This window comes from Humulus lupulus, chromosome 1, assembly GCF_963169125.1.
Source record: "Humulus lupulus chromosome 1, drHumLupu1.1, whole genome shotgun sequence".
In the NCBI taxonomy this organism is placed as follows: domain Eukaryota; kingdom Viridiplantae; phylum Streptophyta; class Magnoliopsida; order Rosales; family Cannabaceae; genus Humulus; species Humulus lupulus.
In genome coordinates, this window is record NC_084793.1 from 137594982 (window position 1) to 137618028 (window position 23047).

The following is a 23047-nucleotide window of genomic DNA, read 5'->3' on the forward strand; positions in this document are numbered from 1 at the left end:
TAACAAATCTAAATATAAATTGACTAAGTCACTTTATACTTAGATTGGGGGAATAAGACACTAATACTCCATAAGTCATTCAGCCAATCAGCATCCGATACAAGGACTACAAAAGCTACCAGAACAATAACTTAAACAACACTAACAAAAGCTACAACAAGCCATAATACAACAAAACTAGGTCAGTTAGATCAGGATACAATACTACATAAGAAAAAGTTCATACTACAACTAGAAAAGGACCGACAAACTCTGTTATCCCACGACAATGAACACGAGTAGAAGAGGAATCAGTCATCCACAACCAGATCATTAGTAGTCATGATGCCAAAAGAAGTGGCTAACTCTTCGGCCCGGGTTATCTCTTCAGCCCTCATCTTCTCCAATTCCTCAAGATCAGCAATGTATTTGGGAACATCCCAGCTATCAGCCTTACCATCCCGAAACTCACTAGCCATTACGCCACGGCATTGGATCTCAGCCTCCAGCCCAATGACCAACATCCGATTCTCCAACGAAGCAACCTCGGCTTTCAAATCATCAACTTGACCAAGAGTCACTCTCAGCTTCTCGACATCAGCTTCCTTGGATTCTAGTTGAGCCTTCAAATCAGCTATGAGTTGATCAGACTCCTTCTTGGAATCTTTCAGCCGACTAACTTCACCCCGAAGATCATTTCTCTGACTCCTTACTTCCTTTAGAGTTGCCATTAAGGACTTGATTTTCTTCTTCAGCCAAATGACCCCTTGCAAACCCTGACACATAAAAAAGAAAATGTAAGACAACAAGAGAAATCAGCTAGTCGGCACAAACAAAACTAAATGAAATATTCGTACCTGGAACAAATGAGAAACAGTGGTATCAATTGACCCATCCGTACCAACCTGCTCCATTCTGTGATCATCTTCGGGCCACAACAACTTATCAATCTCTCCTAAGTGAGGCCCAATCTCACTATAGGCCGCAGCATTGGAAGGGAACGAAAGGGCAACGGTGTCGCTAAATGGGTCGGAAGAATCATCCCGCACAGCCTTCTTCTTTTTTTTCGTCTGACTCCGCGTCAAAACAGGGGGATCAGCCGGAGGCACAACAACCTCTCTATCAGCTTCTGAGCTCCCAACGGACGATTTCTTTGCTTGACGCAAACGTTCCAAGGCATTGGAACCGGTTAGAGGAAGTGTAAAGGGTCGGGACATAGCTACGTCTGCAAACAACCGCTCACTTGTCGTCAATTCAGTCAAAAAATTGGGAGTATATCCCAAGACTTCTAAACTTTTCTTGATAAACACAACACGAGGATTATCAGGACTCTGTAGAAGAGGAATACCTTCAGGGAGTTTTTCAACAGAGCGCCACAAAGAACTCTGACGAAGACTCGATTCAGACAGCAAATCACTCCACTCACGCTCCGCCTCAGGAATAGCAAGAATACTCTTAAGTCGACCAGAAGACTCCCTCGAATCCCAAAGGTACTCAACTCGAAGCCTACCTGCAAAATGATAGAAGTATCAGCACACAAAATAAAATAAAAACAACAACAACATGTATATGCAAGGAAACGGATTAGTAGGCAAGCATAAAAGACTCACATGCAGGAGACCATGAACAAGGTATCCTACTATCAGCAGGTAACCCCAACGAGACGAAAGGGACGAAGAAGTAACGGTCCTTCCACCTCTTATCTCCACTCTTCAAACTAATAATTAAAGGAGGGTCCTTCCCCCTAGTTGTTAACTGGTACCTACCTTTGTCATTAAGGTGTGCCTTCAAGTAGTAAGCTCTCAACAAGTCAGCCACCCCAAGTGTTATCTTGTGCCTTTCACAAAGGACTTCGAGAGACATCAAAATCCGCCATGAATTTGGCATTAGTTGTCCGGGCGAAATCTCGTGGTACTCACACAACTCAACGACTAATCGGGGGATGGGAAACCGAAGCCCTTCTTTGAAGGGAAGTTCATACAGACACACCCAACCAGGTAAGTGCCAGTCAGGCCGCTCCGCCTTAGCAGGAGCATGCAGACTGATGGTATCAGGGATCTCATAATGACGACGAAGATAGGTCAACTCACCTAAACTTATGGAAGACCTAGGATTAGAACTAAGCATACTACCAGAACCCGGCATACCACCATCAATAGGTTCGTTAGAATCTATTCCCCTTCCAGTAACATCACCTAAAGGACGACCCCCCAATTCTACTACTGTAATTCGGTTGCAATCAACCATCTCAGCAGAACTTTGAAAGAGAGAACTAAAATCTTCTTCACTGAACGAACAAGACAGTCGACAGACTGAATCAGCGTGACTATCACACCTACTTGTAGACATAATGAGCTGATCACCTAGAGCAAAACAACAGCTAAGCCTTAAGGAACACAAAAAAGACATGAAGAATATTTAGCTCGATACACAATCAAGAAGCGCTGGACGACTCATCAATCAATCAGTCAGACGGACCAAACATAAAAAACATATGATTAAACGAGGCAAAACAGACTACTATATCAAATTAGATTACAAAGTATTCAGTTAAACAGCAGTCAGCCTATAAGTCTCTACTAATCAGTCAGACATACCACTCAGCTCAAGGAACAGAAACACATGAATTAGACATACGCCTAAACAACAGAAATTCATATGCCACCATTGCAATCAGATCAAACGCAAACAGAAAATCTACAGGATCAAACAAAAATAACAGTTGAATAAACTAACCTAGCACGAAGAACATGAAGAACACGAAGAACACAAAGAACATGCATAGGGACATTGAAAGGAAAACAAATGAGAGAAAACTTACCTCTTGAGAAGCTCTTTTACTCCACACCTTGCACCTCCTCTCCAAGCCTTCCTCAAATGAATGCAATAGTAAAAACAAACCACCCTTATATAGGCACACAAATCCACCCGATTAGTGCCAAGTGTCAACCATCAGGTGGCCCTACCAAAAAGGATTTAACTTCCTAAGGACACTTAAAGTCTCAGAGACAAATGAAAATTCACATTGAGCGCACTAGGCCCACTCGGCCATCTCCCCTGGACACACTACCTCCTCGGCAGACCACTCGGCCCAAACACACGAGTCACTCGGCCACCCAGGCGAAGCACTCGGCCCACCCGGAGGAGCACTCGGCCATGCCGACAAAGCACTCGGCCACCCCGGTAAAGCACTCGGGGGAGCAATCAGCCATGCCAACGAAACACTCGGCCTTCCCGGAGGAACACTCGGCTCGTGCAGCCCATTCAGTCGGCCAACATGTGACCCACTCGGCCATGCCTCAGGGCCACCCCGTGGACCACTAGGCCAGAAGGCCGTTCGGCCCAAGCATCCAGTCGGCCCAAGCAGCCGGTCGGCCAACCAGGCCCGCGCGCATCCGCAATCCACTCGGACAGCGAGACCCCCGTGAATAATTTCTGAAAAAGGTAAATTGAGTCAATGCATATTCTGTAACTATTGGGAAAATGGATAAATTCTGATGGAATTAATTTCTTTTTTACTCTTTGATAAAAGAATGAATTCTATACCAAAGAGTGAGGGACAAACTGTAGTGGACAAAATTCGTATACTTGAAAAATAATAGTCCAACAAGCAGTCAGTCAGCCCAATAAGCTATCTAACTAGCCAAGAAGGCCCAAAGCCCATGTAAAATAGGCTCGCATATACAAAGTACCATCCAATTACCCAAAACCATACCCGGACCCGAATTCGGATACACTCAGTCAGCCAGGGACCTTGAAACAGTCAAGGCTCCCATCACGTTCGCCAAGAATCTCGGAATAAAACCACTTGGAGCGAGTCAAGCGAAGGAGAAAGACGGAGGAGGACGGAACGAGGAGGAGGACAATAAATAAGACCATCAGAGGTTGAGAAAAGGCATAAAATAATCACTGAACTTTCTTTACTCTCTAATTGAAACGAAGGCTACTCTATTTCTGAGCAATCCAGTCAAGCAAGACTAATTAGTCAGTCTGATTGGACCTGACCTAGTCGCTTGACTCCTCCGTCATCGCCACCGTCACTCTGACCATTTTACGACTCCTTCATCCATCATCATTTCGACTATTTATATCTTAATTTTATTACTTTCTATTAGCTCTCGTTACAACCCGACTGACTTGAGCGTCGGAGTCCCTTTGGCTGACACCCCACCGGTGCTCCCAATTGAACTCTCGTCTCTCTTCTTTTTGTTATTGACAGGTTGCTGGTGCCCATCTAATCAATTGTAGGAAATCACCTCTACACCACCCCGCACAGATAACAAGCCTTTGTCTGACATTCGCCTAGATGGCGCTTCCTGCATCTCGTGCACTCTAGATAACTTCTCCATGTCTCACCGCCTCCCTGACGGCCAGCATGAACACCTCGACCCCTCCTATCAGGACCAGCAGCGGATGAAGCGTCAGGGGTCTTAATCTTCAAATCACTGGGGCCTTCGTCCCTAATAGACCCTGTGTATGGAGTCACTGCCCTGCGAACATCCTATCTCGCAACATTCTCCCTCCAGACCTTATTCTCTGCTTCTTCAGCAGTAAGAGCCTTCTCAACAGCCTGGGAATAAGTCGTCTGCCCAGGTACTGACATATTCCTCATATCCTGGGCTATCATAGCATTAAGCCCTCGGACAAACCTGTCTTGTCTGACCGCATCTATAGGCACTAAGTCTGATGCAAACTTCGCTAGCCTATCAAACTTCAGGGCATACTCTGTAACTGACATACTGCCCTGTACCAACCCCACAAACTCATTCACCTTTGCAGCCTTATTGGCAACGTTATAATAATTTTGGTTGAACAAATATTCCCAACTCAAAGTGGAAACATCCTGGGTCTGTGATGCCACCTCCCACCAAATACGAGCATCCTCTCAAAGCATATAGGTGGCATAGGCCACCCTATCATTACCTTCCACCCTCATGAAATCCAGGATGGAGGTGATCATACTCATCCACTATTCAACCTTCAGTGGATCTGGTCCTCCCTCAAAGGTTGGAGGATGCTGTCTCCCGAATCGTTCATAGAGTGGCTCCCACCTGCTCCCAACTTCAGGTGGCTGTACAGCTGGTGCCACAACACGTGGCATAATAGATGCAGCACTCCCTGAAGGAGCCTGCTGTCTCAGAAGGCGAATCTATTCTTCCTGACTTTGTAACTAGGCTTGCATATCAGCAAGTATCTGCTGCCAGTTCTCAGGGACTGGCAAAGGGTTCTGGCCCTGCTCATCATTTCTAGCCTCGACCCCTGTGCCGACTAGTCGTATTGATCCCCTTGGACGCATAACTATCAAAGTTTATCTACAATCAATGAATCGGTAGTCAGGCAATGATGGCAGGTTAACATTCTTTCCATGGTCCACCATTGAAACTCAACCAGCAATATGTAATCAAAATGCAAACAAGCATTTAAACATTCATTCTCATGCAGCAACAATGCTAACAATCATGCCTCATCATAATAACACAACAGTCAAGGGCCAGACCCTGTCAGTATCTCATGCTCCCTATTAATCATACAGATTAAAACATTTACATTTCATTTAAGAATTTAAGCATGCAATCACATAAATGCAGTTACCAAACCCTGAGTCGAGCTTGTCTTTACCGGCGAATGTACATGCCCAACCAGTCTTCAGGAACTCTTAAACCTAGATGGTTCTCATACTAAGTTGTAATGCCCTGGATAAGCAAGAACGTTACACTGTGTATTTTGAAATAGTGCAAGACTTGCTAATCAAGTCGTTTGAACAAAAATGTGATCCTAAGGTCAACCATCAAGTTAGGGTTAAAAGATTTTGATCATAAACAGTTAATTTTCATTAAACCAGTTGTTTGATACATGGGATCCCAAAAACAAGATATAAGTGGTAATTTACAATCCCCAAAAGTTAATACAACCAAAAGCCATTCTAATGGAAAAATACAAGTTTTAGGGTTCTGTCCCTGTACTTTCCCTCGACCGTGGCGAACGAGCAACTGACTATGTACAATTCACCCCCAGAGCTCTCCAACCCATGGTTGGTCCAATTTCCCCTTGCCTTTACCTGCACCATGTAGCACCCATGAGCCAAGGCCCAGCAAGAAAACCATAAACAACAAGCACATATAACAATAATATTATTCAATCAATCTTAACACAACCAATTCAATTATATAACAGGATACAAGCATTAAACTAACCAAAGGTAATCATATAATCTCAAGTTCATATCTTAACGAGTTACACAAATATTCAGGGTTGGCACACATAGGTCGAGCCCTCTATTTATCTAGCTGACCCCATCTCGCTTAGGTCGAGCTGCGTTCAGTACGCTTATCATCAGCCCTGACACTCTTAGGCCATTCATTCCAATATACATAACAATCGTACAATCACACTGTACACATACTCAAGTATTAGGAGCCTCAGTCCCGTTCACAACCACCAGGGTGCCGTTTTCTTACCTTGAATCCTGAGCAAAGAATAAAGAACGTTCCCGAGCACGACCCTCAGTACTGAGCCTTAGCGATAAACCTAGTCACAGTGTCAATGGGTAACCATCAATTCCTAATCCAAATCAATATTTAGGAAACAAAAACTAGCCTTCGGGACCTCGAATTCTACTAAACCGGGTAGTATAATTCGTCCCGAGCGCCTAGGTTCGAATTCCTGTGCCTCCCCAAGCCTAAAAGCTAAATTAGGTCAAAATGGTCTTGGCAGGCCGCGACCTGGCTCTGAGGGTTGCGATGCGCCTCAAGTCAGAGGTGTAGCCTCAAGCTTCTGGGGGAGGCGGGCCGTGACTTGCCCCCTAGGGTTGCGACGCGCCCTCAAGTCAGCAAGCCCTCCTAGGGCATTATAGGCACGTGGGTCGCGACGCCCATGAGCTGGGTCGCGGCGCGCCCCCGCGAACCTAGAATTCTTTGGGTTTCCTCTGCATTCTACCCAGCCATAACCTAAAAAATCATTCTAACCATACTCTCAAATCCATACCAAACTCATATTCAAACCCAGAAAACTTATCCCTATAACCTAAACATCATATTCATTCCATAAACAATTTCTTACTCCCCCTAAGTATCTGAAATTAGCTTAAGAACCAAAATCATGCAAGCACTAACTTTAGTATAATCTCCAACAAAATGCAACAATTGAACTTGAAATTTACCTTAGTTTATGGCTTGAATTTATCCAGCTATTCTCTACCCACTTCCAGCCTTAATTCTTCAGTTTAACCCAGCCCAAACTCAGCTCCAATCCCACCTTAAACCAAGTCTTTTCCTTCAGCAAACTCACAGTGTCAACACAAGAGGGAGAGAGGGAGTGAACGTGAGTGAGTGGAAAAAAGGAGAGTGTAAGAGTATTCCTGATGTTTCTGATCACTTCCTAAAATTCCTAAGTATATCCTTAACCCATAAAAGACCATTTTGCCCCTTAGACTAAATCAACTCCTCCTTGCCCTTAAGGGTAAAACAATCATTTCTCCTAGTTCCCGCTAATTCCTCAAGTGTTCCTACCATTAACCAATTAATCCCGTCGTGTCCAATTAATTACCAAATACTTATTCATTACTCAATAAATCCCATAATATTCTCTAAATTCCAAAAATACCCTTAGGCTCCCCCGAGCCGGGTATTAAACCCCGCTGTGACTATTTCGCTAATCCGCTCACTAGGACCGTCTCGAGCCATATACTACAAATATAATCACATAATAAAGTGGTCTCAAGCATTTATCACATATAATCACATTTATGCCATTAACATGCCAAAATTACAAAAATTCCCTTTTGAACAGTAAAGGGCCCACATGCACATTTAATACTCATAAACATGCATATAATATACTCACATAATCATATTAATCATGCATGCCACATAGTCATGCATTTAGCCAATTAAACACATATATAAATTAATTATGCTCTCCCGGCACGCTAATCAAGGCGCCAAACCATATTAGCAATTTTGGGTCGTTGCCGAAATATTGAGACTTCTAGGCCATTGGCATGGTCGTGCCCTACAACTCGAGACCCCGAATTGGATTCCAATTTCTCCCTTTCTGGGACATTAACGCGGTCGTGCTAGGTCGCCAGAAAAAAAAATCTGCCCAGAACTTAGGTGTTCTTCCCCCAAATGACGAACTCTGTGATTTCTCTAAAATTTCAGACCCTAAATCTACCCAGCACAGTGTTTCCAGCCTCAAATACTTAAAACTAAGCCTAGGCAACAAAAACCCAATACAAAACTCCTCCCAAAACACAACATATCACTCAAACTAGGAATCAAGTCAAGGAACCCAAAAGCACCATTGAAGAGTAAAAGAATCAGAGGGTTACCTGAATTCCTCTGTCCCAATCCGAACCCTTGCTGAACCTCTAGCTTGGTAGCTCTAAGCCTCCGAGCAAGCTTCAATTCTCCCTTCAATTATCCCTTCAAACTCCAATTCAGCCTAGCTTGGATATGCCTTGTGTTTTTCCCCAAAGAGAAGTGCTCCCAAGTTCAAAGAAATTCCTTGTACGTGAATGAGCCTAAGCTTAGCTGCTGGCTTAGTTAATTGACCCATGTGATCAAATGACCACAATGCCCCTTGCCTCTTTTTACCTTAATGGTTACTCCTAAGGGGAAAATTGTCATTTGGCATAATTCTCGCTGACCTTAAATTATCTCATACAATCCCAAATAATCGAACAATTCAATAACCATCAATTAATTCCCGTTACTCTATGATTCCTGGTAATTTTCCAAATTACCAAAGTACCCCTAAGCTTACCTTGAGCCGGGTATTTTACCCCTTTGTGACTTTTCTGTTAACTAGCTCCCTAGGATCACCTCGTGCTGAGTAACTCAAATATATCCACATAATAATGTGGTCGCAATCATATATCACACATATTTACAATTATACCATCAACGTGTCAAAATTATGAAAATGCCATTCTAATAAGAAACGGGCCCACATGCATATTTAATACACTTAATCTTGCAAACATAATCATATCATAATATAATTCACATAATAACATGATCATAACACATAAGCACTCAATTAATCCAATTATTGCCTACCGACCCCCTAATCCAGGCAGTAAGCCATTTTAGGGAAATTGGGACGTTACAATTATCCACTCCTTACATGAATTTCATCCTCAAAATTTTACTTGAACAACCTGGGATACTGATCCTGCATGGTTGACTCCAATTCCCAGGTCGCCTCCTCGACCTTGTTGTTCCTCCATAATACATTAACTAGAGGTATGGTTTTATTATTTAGGACCTTGCCTTCCTGTCTAATATCTGGACTGGATGCTCCTCATAAGATAAGTTTGTCTCTAGCTCTAGATCTTCATAACTCAGTACATGAGCCTCATTAGATACATACTTTTGCAACATTAAAATATGGAACGCATTGTGCACGACTGACAATGCCGGAGGTAAGGCCAATTTATAGGCCACCTGACCGATCATCTTCAGGATCTCAAAAGGTCCTACGGACCTAGGGCTCAGCTTGCCCTTCTTCCCAAACCTTCTCACTCCTTTCAGTAGTGAGACTCTAAGGAAGACATAGTCTCCCACATGGAACTCCACGCTCCTGCGCTTCAAATCTGAGTAGCTTTTCTGTCTACTCTGTGATGCGAGAATCCGAGCTCTAATCTTCTTGATAGCCTCACTGGTCCTCTGAACTGCTTTAGGACCCAAGTATCTTCGTTAACCCATCTCATCCTAGTGAATGGGTGATCTGCATTTCCTACCATACAACATCTTATAAGGAGCCACTCCTATGGTCGCCTGGTAGCTGTTGTTGTAGGAAAACTCTATCAGAGGAAAATACTTACTCCAGGACCCTTCAAAGTCCAATACTCATGCTCTCAGCATGTCCTCCAATTTCTGGATAGTCCTCTCAGACTGACCATCGATTTGAGGATGATAAGCTGTACTAAACTTTAGCTGCGTGCCTATCGCCTTCTGCAAACTTCCCCAAAACTTGGAAGTAAATGTGGGGTCCCGATCTAACACGATCGACTCGTAGCTCCACGAAGATGCACTATCTCTCTCACATAGAAATACGCATAATGGTAAACTATATAAGTTGTCCTCACTGGTAGAAAGTGAGCTTATTTGGTGTATCTGTCTACAATAACCTACACTGAATAATGTTGACCCACCATCCTGGGCAATCCAACCACAAAATCCATTGTGATGTCTTCCCACTTCCACTCTAAGATATCCAAGAGCTGTAGTAGCCCCACTGCTCTCTGATGTTCAGCCTTGACCTGCTGACACGTCAGACACTTGGCCACATACTCAGTTACATCCTTCTTCATCCCTGGCCACCAATATAAAGTCCTCAGGTCCTGATACATTTTCGTGGTGCTGGGATGAAAAGAGTACGGGGTAGTATGAGATTCATCCAAAATATCTCATCTGATAACAATATCCATCGGAACGTAGATCCGACCTTTGTACCTTAGTAAATCCATATCTGATACTGTATAGTCCCTATCTACTCCAGCTAAACATCCTCTCTAATCTTCATCAGCTGTGGCTCTTTTAACTGACTTTCTTTTATCCTTTATAGAAGATTAGACTGCAGGGTAATGTTGGCTAACTGGCCCACTACTAACTCAATCCCTGCTCTGGTCATATCCCCTACCAACTCCTTGGATATCTGCCTCGAACTGTTTAATTGTCCCGGACCTTTCCGACTTAGGGCATCTTCCACCACGTTGGCTTTTCCTGAATGATAAAGGATGTCATAATTACAATCCTTCACTAGTTCCGACCAATGCCTCTGTCTCATATTCAAATCCTTTTGTGTAAAGAAGTACTTCAGGCTCTTGTGGTCAGTGTATATCTCACACTTCTCTCTGTAAAGGTAATGCATCCATACCATTAATACAAAGACCACTGCTGCTAACTCCAGATCATGAGTAGGATACCTCTGCTCATAATCCTTCAACTGACGTGATGCATAAGCAATCACCTTTCCTGCCTGCATAAGGACACAACCTAGCGCTTTCCTTGAGGCATCACAATAAACCACGAACTTCTCCTGATCTGCTGGAAGACTCAAGACTGGAGCGGTAATCAAATGCTGCTTTAGTTCTTGGAAGTTGTTCTCGCATCTATCTAACCACACAAACTTCTTGCTCTTGCACGTCAACTCTGTCAATGGGGTAGCTATCCTTGAGAACCTTTCTACAAACCTTCTGTAATAACCTGCCAATCCAAGGAAGCTTCTAATCTCAGAGGCATTCCTTGGCCTTGGCCAATCTCTGATGGCCTCAATCTTAGCTGGGTCTACCTTGATTCCATCTCTGCTAACAATATGACCCAAGAAAGTCACCTGAGGTAACCAGAACTCACTTCCTGAACTTTGCAAATAATCTGTGCTCTCTCAGCTTCTGTAAGACCAACCTGAGGTGTTGCTCATACTCTTCCTTTGACTACAAATAAACTAAGATATCTTTGATATAGACGATCAAAAACCGATCCAGATAGTCCTTAAACACCCTATTCATCAGATCCATGAAGGTTGCAGGGGCATTAGTCAAACCAAATGACATGACGAGGAATTCATAATGCCCATATCTGGTACGGAAGGCTGTCTTTGGTATGTCTTTGTTGTATCCTAATTTTAGCTCGAGTCATTCACTTAGTTCGGGTACAACTAGCAAATAAATGTACGGAGAAATAACCAAGGGAATGATATCTGCTTATTATCCACGTAAGCAATTCTAGTTTCACATGGGCACGTGTGGTGTTAGGCATCCTGGGTTTAACCCGATCTACAAACACAAAGGTTATAAAGCGTGAGCTCATAAGTACGAGCTCAAAGAGATATCCAGCTCGTGATAACTCAAATATATTGCGTACCCTCGAATCCCCAAAGACTCGGGGTCCCATAATACGGTTATTTATGACCAGGTTGTCATATTTAATGTCCCAGATATTAGGAGGCCATTTATTTTGTGATCAAATCATATCCCAGTATAAATGGGAATTGCTTGTATTAAATGTAATAAATATGTAAATCCGTGATTGACTCACGTGGTTACCCAAACCTGTCCATGTAATTTCTCTATAAATACTGAGAACATTGGACCGGAAAAGGGACCATTATTTTGTAATACTGAAACTCTGCCAAAATAGAGAGAGAAACAACAATAATATAGACTCGTGGACTAGGTGGATTTTAACCACTGAACCACGTAAAAGATTTGTGTTCTTCTGAATTCATTTCATTTTTTTATTACAGTTTATTACTAAGCACTAATCTACGTTATTATTTCTTAATACATTGTTGGAGAAAAACCGCGTTAGATATGCTATGAAAAATACGGCGTGATTAAGAGCTTCTCCTCAGTAGCATATCCACAGGCCAATGGACAGGTCGAGGTTGTGAAAAAAATCCTAAAGGCGAGCCTTAAGAAGAGGTTAGAGGAGGCCAAAGGAGTATGGCCCGAATAGCTCCCGCAAGTACTTTGGGCATATCGAACTTCTTACAGAACCTCCACAAGACACACTCCTTTCTCCTTAACTTTTGGAAGCGAGGCCGTCCTTCCAGTCGAAGCCATGGTAACCACTCACAAGCAAAGGACATTTAGCCAGGAACAGAATGATGAATTACTTAATGCATCTCTCGACCTGATTGATGAGAAATGAGAGGATTCAAAGTTACAGCTCGCCCATTATCAACAAAAAAGTACTTGTTACTTTAATTCTAAGTCAAGAGGCGTAGGTTCGGATTGGGCGACTTGGTTCTCCGAAGGGTCTTTCTGGCGAATAAGGATCCCAAGGACAATGTCTTGGGCCTGAACTGGGAGGGACCGTATCAGATCGTGGAGATTCTGCGTGTAGGAACCTTCAAGATAGCTTGACTGAATGGGGAGATAATCCCACGGACCTGGAACGCCATGCATTTAAAAAAGTATTATAAGTAGTACCGTCATACATGTAAGGCTTAAGTATAAAAGCCATTTGATTAAATAATAGATGGATATTTAAATAATTTTTCTTGTTAAGGTTGTATCAGCTCGCGTATTTAATGTTTGTAAAAGCAACCGAGAAAGTTTCTACATTTTGGTTACTTGGGGGGCATATAACCCAAGATGGGTCAGAAGAAGATTGCTGGATAAGTTGAAATTACTTAAAACCCTGAATACAACCAGGTCCAAAACTTAGAAGCTTGGAAAATTGATTATTCGATGAATTTTTAAGAACTTGAGATGTCAATAAACCTAGCACGAACTAAGTTTAATTTACTTAAAACCCTGGATACAACCAGGTTCGAAACATAGAAGCTTGGAAAATTGAGTATTTGATGGATTTTTAAGAGCTCGAGATGTCAATAAACCTAGCATGAACTCAGTTTTAATCATTTAAAACCCTGGATACAACTAGGTCCAAAACTTGGAAAGTTAGGAAAATTGTTTAAAATCAAGGGCTTTTTAAAGCTCGAATTATCAATAAACCTAACACGAACTAAGTTTAAATTATTTAAAATCCCGGATGTAACCGGGTTCAAGGCCTGATTCTTAACAGGTATGATATAAATCAATACATAAAGTTTGGATATAACCGTGCTCAAAATATCTATCCCGATCTAAAAATCGATTCCTAAAATCTCGAATGTACAAGTCTAAGGAGTCATAAACATGAGAGATAATAAAGAAAAGATAAATAGATAAAAAGTTAGATATATAAATTGAAAATAAAATTATCCCGAGGAGAAAAACCTCGAACTGAGCCCAAAGGCAATTGTTTACAAAAAAAAACCCAAAAGGAAAAATGGTGTCACTGAGCTCCTCCAGGTCGCTCTAAGGATGTAAACTCCTCACCATCCTGCTCGTGTGCTGCAGAAGCATCCCCCGTTTCTGACGGTTCTTGCAAAATTCGAGCCTTGAATTTTTCAAGGTACAAATCCCACAGCTTGGGAGACATGAAAGAAAAGTTCCCATCCTGGTTAAAGGCCCAGCAATGGTACATCATATCCTCCATGGATGACAATGAGGCCGCCCTCTCTTCTTTGAATGCAGCCTCAACCTCGAGCAGTTTAGCTTTGGTGCAATCACCCTCGGCCTGAAGTTGTGAATTTTGAGCTTGGAGGGCAGTCAAGGTGGTCTTCGCAGCCAGCTCCCTTTCTTGGGACGAGGCAAGAGCAGCCTTGGCCTCGTGTTCGTTTTTATGAGCAGCCACCAAGGCAGTTTTGGTAACCTACTCCGCTTCTTGAGCGGCTGTCAAGGCAGTATTGGCGGCGTTTACTTTGGCCCGGAGCTCATCATTTCTAGCCCTAGCGCGGGCTATACTACGATATTGAGCCAAGACATACTGCAAAATAACAAGGCAAGTCATATATATCCTTAGACGCAATAAAAAGAAAGATGTCACAAAGGAAGGATAACTTACAGTAAGTTTCATCCCCATGGTTGACTCCAGGACATTCTCTGGGCTCTACTCCTCAATAGTCCTCAAGTTTCCCGAGCTGGCCCTATAGGCGTGCCACACCATATGGCTCGCCGTCTTGTAAATGATCCCCCGAAAGGCTTCAGGGATTTTCTCTAGATCCTGGGGATCTACTGGTATTCGAATGGTCGCAGCTGAGACAAGGGGAGCTGGAGGATCAACTTGTATCTCTTGGGCTTGAGGAGGCACAAATTGGGGTAGAGGAGGAGGAGGAACCCTCCTATCGACAACAGAAGACACTGGAGCTGTCAAGCTCATGCCTTTCCCCTTAGCAGGGGATTTTGAGGCATTTCCTGCTGCCGGAGGGGCCTTCTTCATAAATCTAGGCCTTTTCACAACGGGGCCCGAGCCGGTTTTCCTGGCCTGGAAGGTAGTACGGAGGTCAGGAGCTCCGGTTTGTTCCATCTCTTCGCCTGAAAAGAACAAAAGGGGATTAGTTCACAAATAAAGTCAAAAGCATATACATAGAAAGAAAATAAATGAAGATCCTACCCTCCGTGCTGGGGGAGGAGTCTATAATCATGACCTCTAGCCTTGGGACTACTGGAGGAGAGGGAGAGTCTACGACTAGTATTTCTGGGATCCTATAAGGTTCAGGCTTAGGTTCCTCCTCGGGATTAGATTCCTCTACATATTGTCTAAATCCAGGGGCAAAGGCACCTTGGAGCAGAGAAGACCAGGACCTACGGTTGGTCCCATACTCCTCAAAAATGGCAGACCTAAAATTTAAGGTATTATCGACAACAACTGTCCCCTTTGGGTAACTATTTTCATGACGCACCACTAGGTGGTCTGCACATTGGAACAAGGTTATGTTACGATCTAGTTTATGAGGATGACGATGGACCAGCTAATTTGGGTTAAACCTAACTAACCTAAAATCGGCAACAACCCTATCTAGTTCCCTATAGGGGCATGGGTTACCTTGGTCAGAGGGGCTGGGTGCTGCCTCTAATGTAGCACAATCTAAATTAGGTTCCCGAACAGCCTCGGGAACCTGCCTTTTCTGCACAAGAGGCACCTCGTCCTCTTCCTCATCCTCGCCTTCAGTGACTGGCAAGGCCTCCTCTTGAGAGGATGGGAGTTCGTGGATTACAAGGAGGGTAGCCCAGGTCCTTAAGGCATACATTTGGCCTTCACCAATCAACTGATACACCAGCATCGTGACATCATTCACGAACTGGTGGTAGTCCTTCTTGCTGGGTGGAAGCCCAGAAAATGTCTCGTATTGACCCCCGAGGGCCATGGTCTTTTTCGTCCTCTCAAACATGGTTGCATGAGAAATAAACTCAGTTAATACATGTACAAGGGAAATATCTTAGAAAGAATAAAATTTCATGAGCTGAGGTCAGAGAATAAAGAACTTACGAGGATGGTTGAAGTATCTGTGTTCGCAATTTTGAAATCCATTCGACATAAATAACAAGTCTTTATAGTCGTTGGGGTGGCTGGGAAGCTCGATGACGGGGGCAGAGTTGGGGAATCTGGTGAGATAGTAGAACCCGTCACCTCGACCTCTCTGTTCTGGGCTAGCCTTGAGGTAGAAAAAATAGAGGATGTCTGCCAGAGTGGGGACCTCCCACTCATGCTTCAAAAATAAATATTTCAGCCCCGCCAAAAGCCTATAAGAAAATCAGACCACTACTTTCCTTTGGAGGCAGTTTAGTGCAAAACCACCCAAGAAGCGTGACCCCTAAGCAACCTGGTTTGAACCCTATTAAATTTTCATCTCCTATATCCCGAATGGGTATTTTCTAAATTCACCATGGAGATTACCCAAGTTTACTCAGAAATTACCCAGTTTTATGAATGTCGTAGTTCTAAAGATATTTTAGGACCTACCTATTGAACCTAAGTCGAGGCCTATTCGCTAAAAACATTTGGGAAATAGCCTAATATTGACTACAGTGAATAGTGCAGATGAGCATGGTGAAGAATAAAAAAGACCAGTAATTTTTTTTTTCAAACCAAGATATCAAAGGTACTTACAATATGTTCTTTGACGACAAGACGTAAGATTTTGCAAAGGGAAGATCTTGGAAAATTCCTGAGTAATGGGGTACAATGAATGATTTTTGGAGATTTCTGAGAAAGACGAGGGATTTGGAAATGCAGAAGAGGAAAAATTTCAAATGAAAGGTGGTGAAATCTGAAAATTGCCTATCCTATTTATACGTAAATTGCGTAAATTAATTTGGGCCATCCGATTTGGTTAGTACAAGATCTAAGGGCCAGGGTTAAAAAGACAAAATGACGACAAAAAGGTGACAAGACAATTATTGCGGTCCTTGAAATCCGAACAGACGCCAATTGCGGTATACCACGTGTCCAGCACTCGAGTAGTGGGCAAGCATGGTTTTGTGTAATAGAAGACTAAAAGCCCCTACTGTGTAGGTCAGAAAATGACGACGTCATACACGAGCAGGAGCTTGGGGGGCAAATGTTGTACCCTAATTTTAGCTCGAGTCATTCACTTAGTTCGGGTACAGCTGGCAAATAAATATACGAAGAAATTACAAAGGGAATGATATCTGCTTATTATCCACATAAGCAACTCCAGTTTCACATGGGCACGTGTGGTGTTAGGCATCCCGGGTTTAACCCGAGCTACAAACACGAAGGTTATAAGGCGTGAGCTCGGAGAGATATCCAGCTCGTGATAACTCAAATATATTGTGTACTCGCGGATCCCTAAAGACTCAGGTCCCATAATACGATTATTTATGACCAGGCTGTCATATTTAATGTCCCAGATATTAGGAGGCCATTTATTTTGTGATCAAATCATATCCCAGTATAAATGGGAATTGTTTGTATTAAATGTAATAAATATGTAAATCCGTGATTGACTCACGTGGTTACCCAAACCTGTCCATGGAATTTCTCTATAAATACTGAGAACATTGGACAGATTAAGGGACCATTATTCTGTAATACTGCAACTCTGCCAAAATAGAGAGAGAAACAATAATAATATAGACTCGTGGACTAGGTGGATTTTAACCACTGAACCACATAAAATATTTGTGTTCTTATCAATTCATTTCATTTTTTTATTACAGTTTATTACTAAGCACTAATCTACCTTATTATTTCTTAATACATTGTTGGTGGAAAATCGCGTCAACAGTCTTCCTCCTTGGTCCCCAACTGGTGATAAACAGATTGAAGATATATCTTTGAGAACACCATTTTACCCTGCAACTAATCAAATAGGCCATCTATCCTTGGCAGAGGATACCTGTTCTTAATGGTCAACTTATTCAGTTCCCTGTAGTCTATGCACATCTCAGAGAACCATCCTTCTTCTTCTTGAAAAATAGGACTGGCGCACCTCATGGCGAGAAATTGGGTCTGATAAAACCCAAGTCTAACAACTCCTGTAATTATACCTTCATTTCTTTCAATTCTATTGGGGCCATTCTATAAGGTGCCCTAGACACTGGCTCTGTCCCTGGTGCCAGTTCAATAACAAATTCTATCTCTGTGCGTGGTGGCAACCCTGGTAATTCCTCTGGAAACACATCAAGAAATTCACAGACTAGCCTAGTCTCTTCTGGTCCCACTGTCATGACCTGAGTGGTATCCACCACGCTGGCCAGGAATCTTATGCAACCTCTTCGCAATAGGTCTCAAGGCTGAAATCATAGGTACTCGGGGTCAATGCACAGTGCCAACAAATACAAATGGGTCCTCACCCTCAGGCTCAAAGGTTACCATTTTCTTTTTACAATCAATGGTTTCCCCATATTTAGTTAACTAGTCCATCCCCAAGATCATATCGAAGTCAGTCATAACGAACTCTACCAAGTCAACTGACAATTCTCTTCGTCCACTGTCACTGGCAGTGATTTGACCCATCTCCTGGAAACTACTAACTCCCCAGTGGGTAGTAATGTCCTGAACCTCACAGCATAGTAATCACATGGCATACACAGTCTATCACTAATCCTACTAGAAATATAAGATTGTGTAGCACCAGAGTCAATAAGAAATGCCAGCACTAGAAAGCTGACATGTCACTACTAAGGGTCTAGCCTCAGCCTCAGCCTACGTCAGTGCAAACACTGGAGCTGGAGTCGAGCTGTCTGCCTTTTTCGGTTCTTCCTTCTTTATTCTTGGGTAGTACTTCTTCAGATACCCCACAATCCCACATAAAAAGCAGACCTTTGCCTGACACTCCCCCAGATGGCGTCCTCTACATTTGGCGCACTCTGGATATGTCCTTCAATTCTCATTGTCGCCCTGGTGGCCAATTTGTACACCCGTGGCCTCCTATTAGGGCCGGAAGCCAAAACAGTATCCGAGGTCTTCCTTTTCTGGTCACTAGGGCCTCTGCCCCTACCTAATCCTGTAAAGGGAGGCCCCATCTTCCTGGTATCTCTTCTGGCTGCGTTCTCACACCAGATCTTGTTCTCAGCGCCCTTTGCAGTAATGACTCTCTCTACTACCTGAGCGTATGTCGTCACTCCAGGTACTGTTGTAATTCTAACACCCCGGGCTATCATAGGTCGTAGCCCCTGAAGGAATCTTTTCTTCCTTGTCCCATCGGTGGGCACCAATTCTGCAGCGAACTTGGCTAATCTGTCAAACTTCAGGGCGTATTCTGTTACTGACATATTCCCTTGCAACAGTCTATTAAATTCTTCAGCTTTTGCAGCTCTAATTGGGTCATTGTAATACTTTTCATTAAACAGAGTTTTAAACTCTTCCCAATTCATTCTGGTTACATCCCTAGTCTGGGACACCACCTCCCACAAGAATCGGGCATCCTCCTGAAACATGTACGTGGCACATGCCACTCTCTCGTTGCTCACCACCCTCATAAATCTAGGATGGATGTGATCATACCCATCCACTGCTCTACCTTGAGTGGATCTATACTACCCTAAAAAACTAGAGGGTGCTATTTCCTGAATCGTTCACATACTAACTCCCAACGATTCTCTATCTTTGTCTATTATTGTACGACCAATACTGAAGCAGTAGGTGGCCTCTGACGCAGCGTTCCCTGCCGGAACTTGATGTTGCCTCAACTGACGAATCTCTTCTTCCTGTCTCTACAGCCTAGCTTACATATTAGCAAGCACTTGTTGCCAGTTTTCAAGAGCTAGCGGATGGTTCTAACCCTAGTCATTACTTCTAACCTAATTCTCAATGCCGGCTGGCTCATTAGATTTCCCTGGAAGCATACTTCCAGGTCTATCTGCAATAAATGACTCGACTTATCATGCAATACTAACAATATTCCATGTCAATCCACAGTTCAAAACCGATCAAATAATCATTCACATGCATCAACAATGATAATATTTCACACGTATAAAGTCATGCTAATAAGCATCGCGATCCATATTCATGCTCAAACAAGGTGCTAATAAGCACTGTTGATTGCCTTTTTCGCTATCAACCTTAATAAGAGAGATTAAAGATATAACTGCAATAACACAATGATTTTTACGTGGTTCAGGTTATAAAAGAACCCTAGTCCACAAGGACACCGCTTTATGGGGAACATGCCCCTGGGATTGTCAGGGAGTGCTGTACTTATTTTCCGTGTCAGGCAGCATAGTGGGTGTGCGAATTGTCAAGTTGTACACTCGACAACACTATCGAAGGATCGCCCATAAAGGCTGCCAGAAAATCCTTTGCTCTGAAAACATGCACCTACTGACACGTTGCTCCTTGTCTTAGGTCCAAGAACTTGAACCTCAGATCTAGGAGGTGATTGAGAGATGAGACCCCTTTTAACTATCTGACCTGGAGAACCTCCAGCTCTGAGATCGAACATCGGGGAGTAACTTACCCAGGCACCCGCGACCCACTGTCGAAGACAAGGGCTTACCTAGGAAGACCCTTGCTCTGACTATAAGCCTCGGGCTGTAACATGCCTCGAGGATATCCACAAATGTCCTAGCCAAAAATTGGGGGTTGCCACGTGTCAGAGGTGAAAAATATAGACAACATTCCCCCCCCCCCCCCAAGTCTCTACTTGTCCTTGGACAGTAGAGACTTCAAACTGAGGAAGATTTCGAAAAGTCCTCAGATAGTAAACGTTTGGATTTCCGCTGGTATCACTCTAAAAAGTAGAACCATGTGTCAACGCCCCATTGCTGGATCCATCAGTCCTTGCATTTAATTAGGGGTCACCTCAATATCCCAAAGGTTTACTCTGCGCCTGAGGTGTCTTATCCCAAAGAAAACAATGATTGCGGTCCATGCCTTTTGAACCCTGACTGTAGAATTACCTTTGTGAACCTACTCATCTGACGGTTGTGGGGAAGTTGCTTATTTAATACGTTTTACTGGGTATATAAACCCAAAATACCTTTAGTCTCATACTACAACCATTCAAAAATCACAAACCCTCCTAGCACATTTTATTTTTTCTTTCCTGTTTGCTTCCATCTTCAACCCCTTCTCGGAGTTCTGGACAACTGGCGTGAATCATCCTACTTTTGGTCAGACGGCAAGCTGTGCTTAAAGGTTAGGACTCGCCTCAACACCTACCTTCGCTTTATCTTGGGTAAGTGTCTTCGACCCACTTTCCTTAGTGTGTGCTAGGTGTTTTTCGATATATGTTTAGGAATGGCAGTAGTGTGGATTTTCAAAGTCTGTTCCTCATTTTTACGAGTCGTTTTAGGCATATATTGACATTAGGCTCGTTCAAAATGACCTTCAAGGGTCTTTTTGTCAACTTTGCATTTCTGGGCCTGTGACTGGAATCTAAAGATTTTCCAAATTTCGGTAGGTTCGTCCTCTCCGACTTGTCCTTAGGCGCTAGGGCCATCTCGCATTTCTAAAACTCTCATTTCCTTCCCGAGCAGTTTTCCTAGAGTCACTTGTGTTCTGTCCATATTTCCTTTAGTTAGAATACTAACTGCTTGGTTTTTTGTCTCAGATGTTCGAGGAACTCCACCAACTACACGAACACGAGTTTTACCTATTCGACTAGGAAATCTCCAAAATGGCCCGCACACGAGATGCTTCTGAAGGCAATGCAAGGACAGGGGCCCAAGAGCAGAATAGGGAACAAGTCATCCGTCCCGGCCTCCACGTGGCGGTGAGGCCTAAAATGTCTGAAGACCCGAGGCTCACTATGGAGGAGGTAAACCAAGCCCCGTTCCACACCCTTCACAAAAATACAAGGGTGAGGCGTTTGAGGCAGAGGATTATCACACTCTGCTTCGACATCCCAATGCTCAAGAGGCGATCATGAGGTACTATTTAGTTGGGGACAAATGCCTCATCCGCCTCTGTTGGGAGTCCGAGAGGGCATACCGCAGCGTCTATGGTTTGGGTGCTTGGAGCCAGGCCCACCTGATGTCAAGGGCTACCATACCCCTTAAGCAGTACTTCGTTAACTTCATGAAGTATGTGGGGATAGCCCCCTTCCAGCTCTCCCCCAACGGCTATAGAGTGCTCGTGGGGATGTATATTTTGTTCTGGAAGCAGAAATGGCTGGAGCCTTCACCACTAGAGATCCTTTATTTCTACACTTTCAAGACCACCCCTCGGAAGAAAGGTTCCAAGAGAGATGGATATTATGCCTTGGTGAAGTATCCAGCTTCGTCGCTCTGCTACAAGGCTCCCCACCATAACGAGAATCATGGTCTAGACTTCAAGGATGCCTCCTTCTTCACAAATGGCTTCCCAATCCATAGCAATCCGACCTTAATTCTTGACTTCGCATGAGTAGGTGAGTATCTTTTCGAGTGCACTTATTCTTTGTCTCACTAGGACCTTTCTGTATTCAACACTTCGTCATTTCATTTTGAATAGGTTCTTTCCGTTGAACTCCACACGTTCAACTTTTTGAGGATCACCTCTAGGCGATGAAGGCTCTCCCTGACTGGGATTTGGACCTTAGTGTCCTGGTGACAGAGGCAAATCTCATTAGGTTGGGGCTTCTCAGCGTCGAGCAACGAATATGCAACCTGGAGCGTACCAGAAACCATCAGTCCAAAAAGTCTCGGGAGCTGGCGTCTCACCACATCAATTACATAGAAGGGCTGGCCAAGACAGTATTTCATAGGTGACTAGCAAAGAAAAGGCTGGTGAACATGCAGGCCATAGAAAAGGCCCGAGTGGCCCAAGAGGATCAGGAGCTCGAGGAAGAGCTTCAGGAAGGGATGGAAACTTCCCACCTAGACTCATGTAAATCACCTCTCATCCTGACGTCTGCTTTTCGAGTAGGTGATAGGATAAGTTTCAAGCACGTCTAGGCTTCCCCAGCACTCCTTCGTTGTGGTCAAATATCACATTGGCATTGGACTAGGGAAGAATTCCAAGATTACCTAGATCTCGTAGATGTTTAACTTCACCACCCTGGGAGGTAGTCTACCTCCCATGGGAAGTCATCCTCCCTTGCAGTTGATCTGCCCCCGGTGGTGGAGATCCCCTCCTCGCCCGGGTAAGACGAGGCGGCACAAGATGTAAGGCCAAAGGAAGTGCAAGAGATATGACTGAAGGGGGTATCAGGACTGGGCCAAGGGTCAGTTCATGACTCAGAGCAGGAGGCGATGCCACCCCAAGTCCCTCTCCTCGTGTATCCTGAGAAGTATGAGGGGGATTTGTTGGAGCAGTACAAGAGGATGCTTCAACACTTCGAA

The 23047-nt window shown here is 43.7% G+C and overlaps 1 protein-coding gene across 1 annotated transcript; it reads right to left on the minus strand.

Moving 5' to 3' along the window:
* LOC133798233 (uncharacterized) lies at positions 1-2254 on the minus strand. Its single transcript, XM_062236458.1, has 4 exons — positions 1590-2254; positions 1328-1489; positions 837-1204; positions 1-755 (listed from the first exon to the last, which is right to left on the minus strand). Exons 1-4 carry the CDS (start codon positions 2224-2226, stop codon positions 291-293), a joined length of 1632 nt encoding a protein of 543 aa, XP_062092442.1. The 5' UTR covers positions 2227-2254; the 3' UTR covers positions 1-290.
* Between the last annotated feature and the right edge of the window lie 20793 nt (positions 2255-23047).

Bases quoted from the DNA above. Each gene is read 5' to 3' on its own strand.
- LOC133798233 (XM_062236458.1), bottom strand. From the start codon at position 2,226: ATGGTTGATTGCAACCGAATTACAGTAGTAGAATTGGGGGGTCGTCCT. The intron at 1,205-1,327 runs GTATTCCTCTTC...GGTTGTTTGCAG, and splicing joins TGTTGAAAAACTCCCTGAAG to ACGTAGCTATGTCCCGACCC. The intron at 756-836 runs GTACGAATATTT...TTTATGTGTCAG, and splicing joins CTGTTTCTCATTTGTTCCAG to GGTTTGCAAGGGGTCATTTG.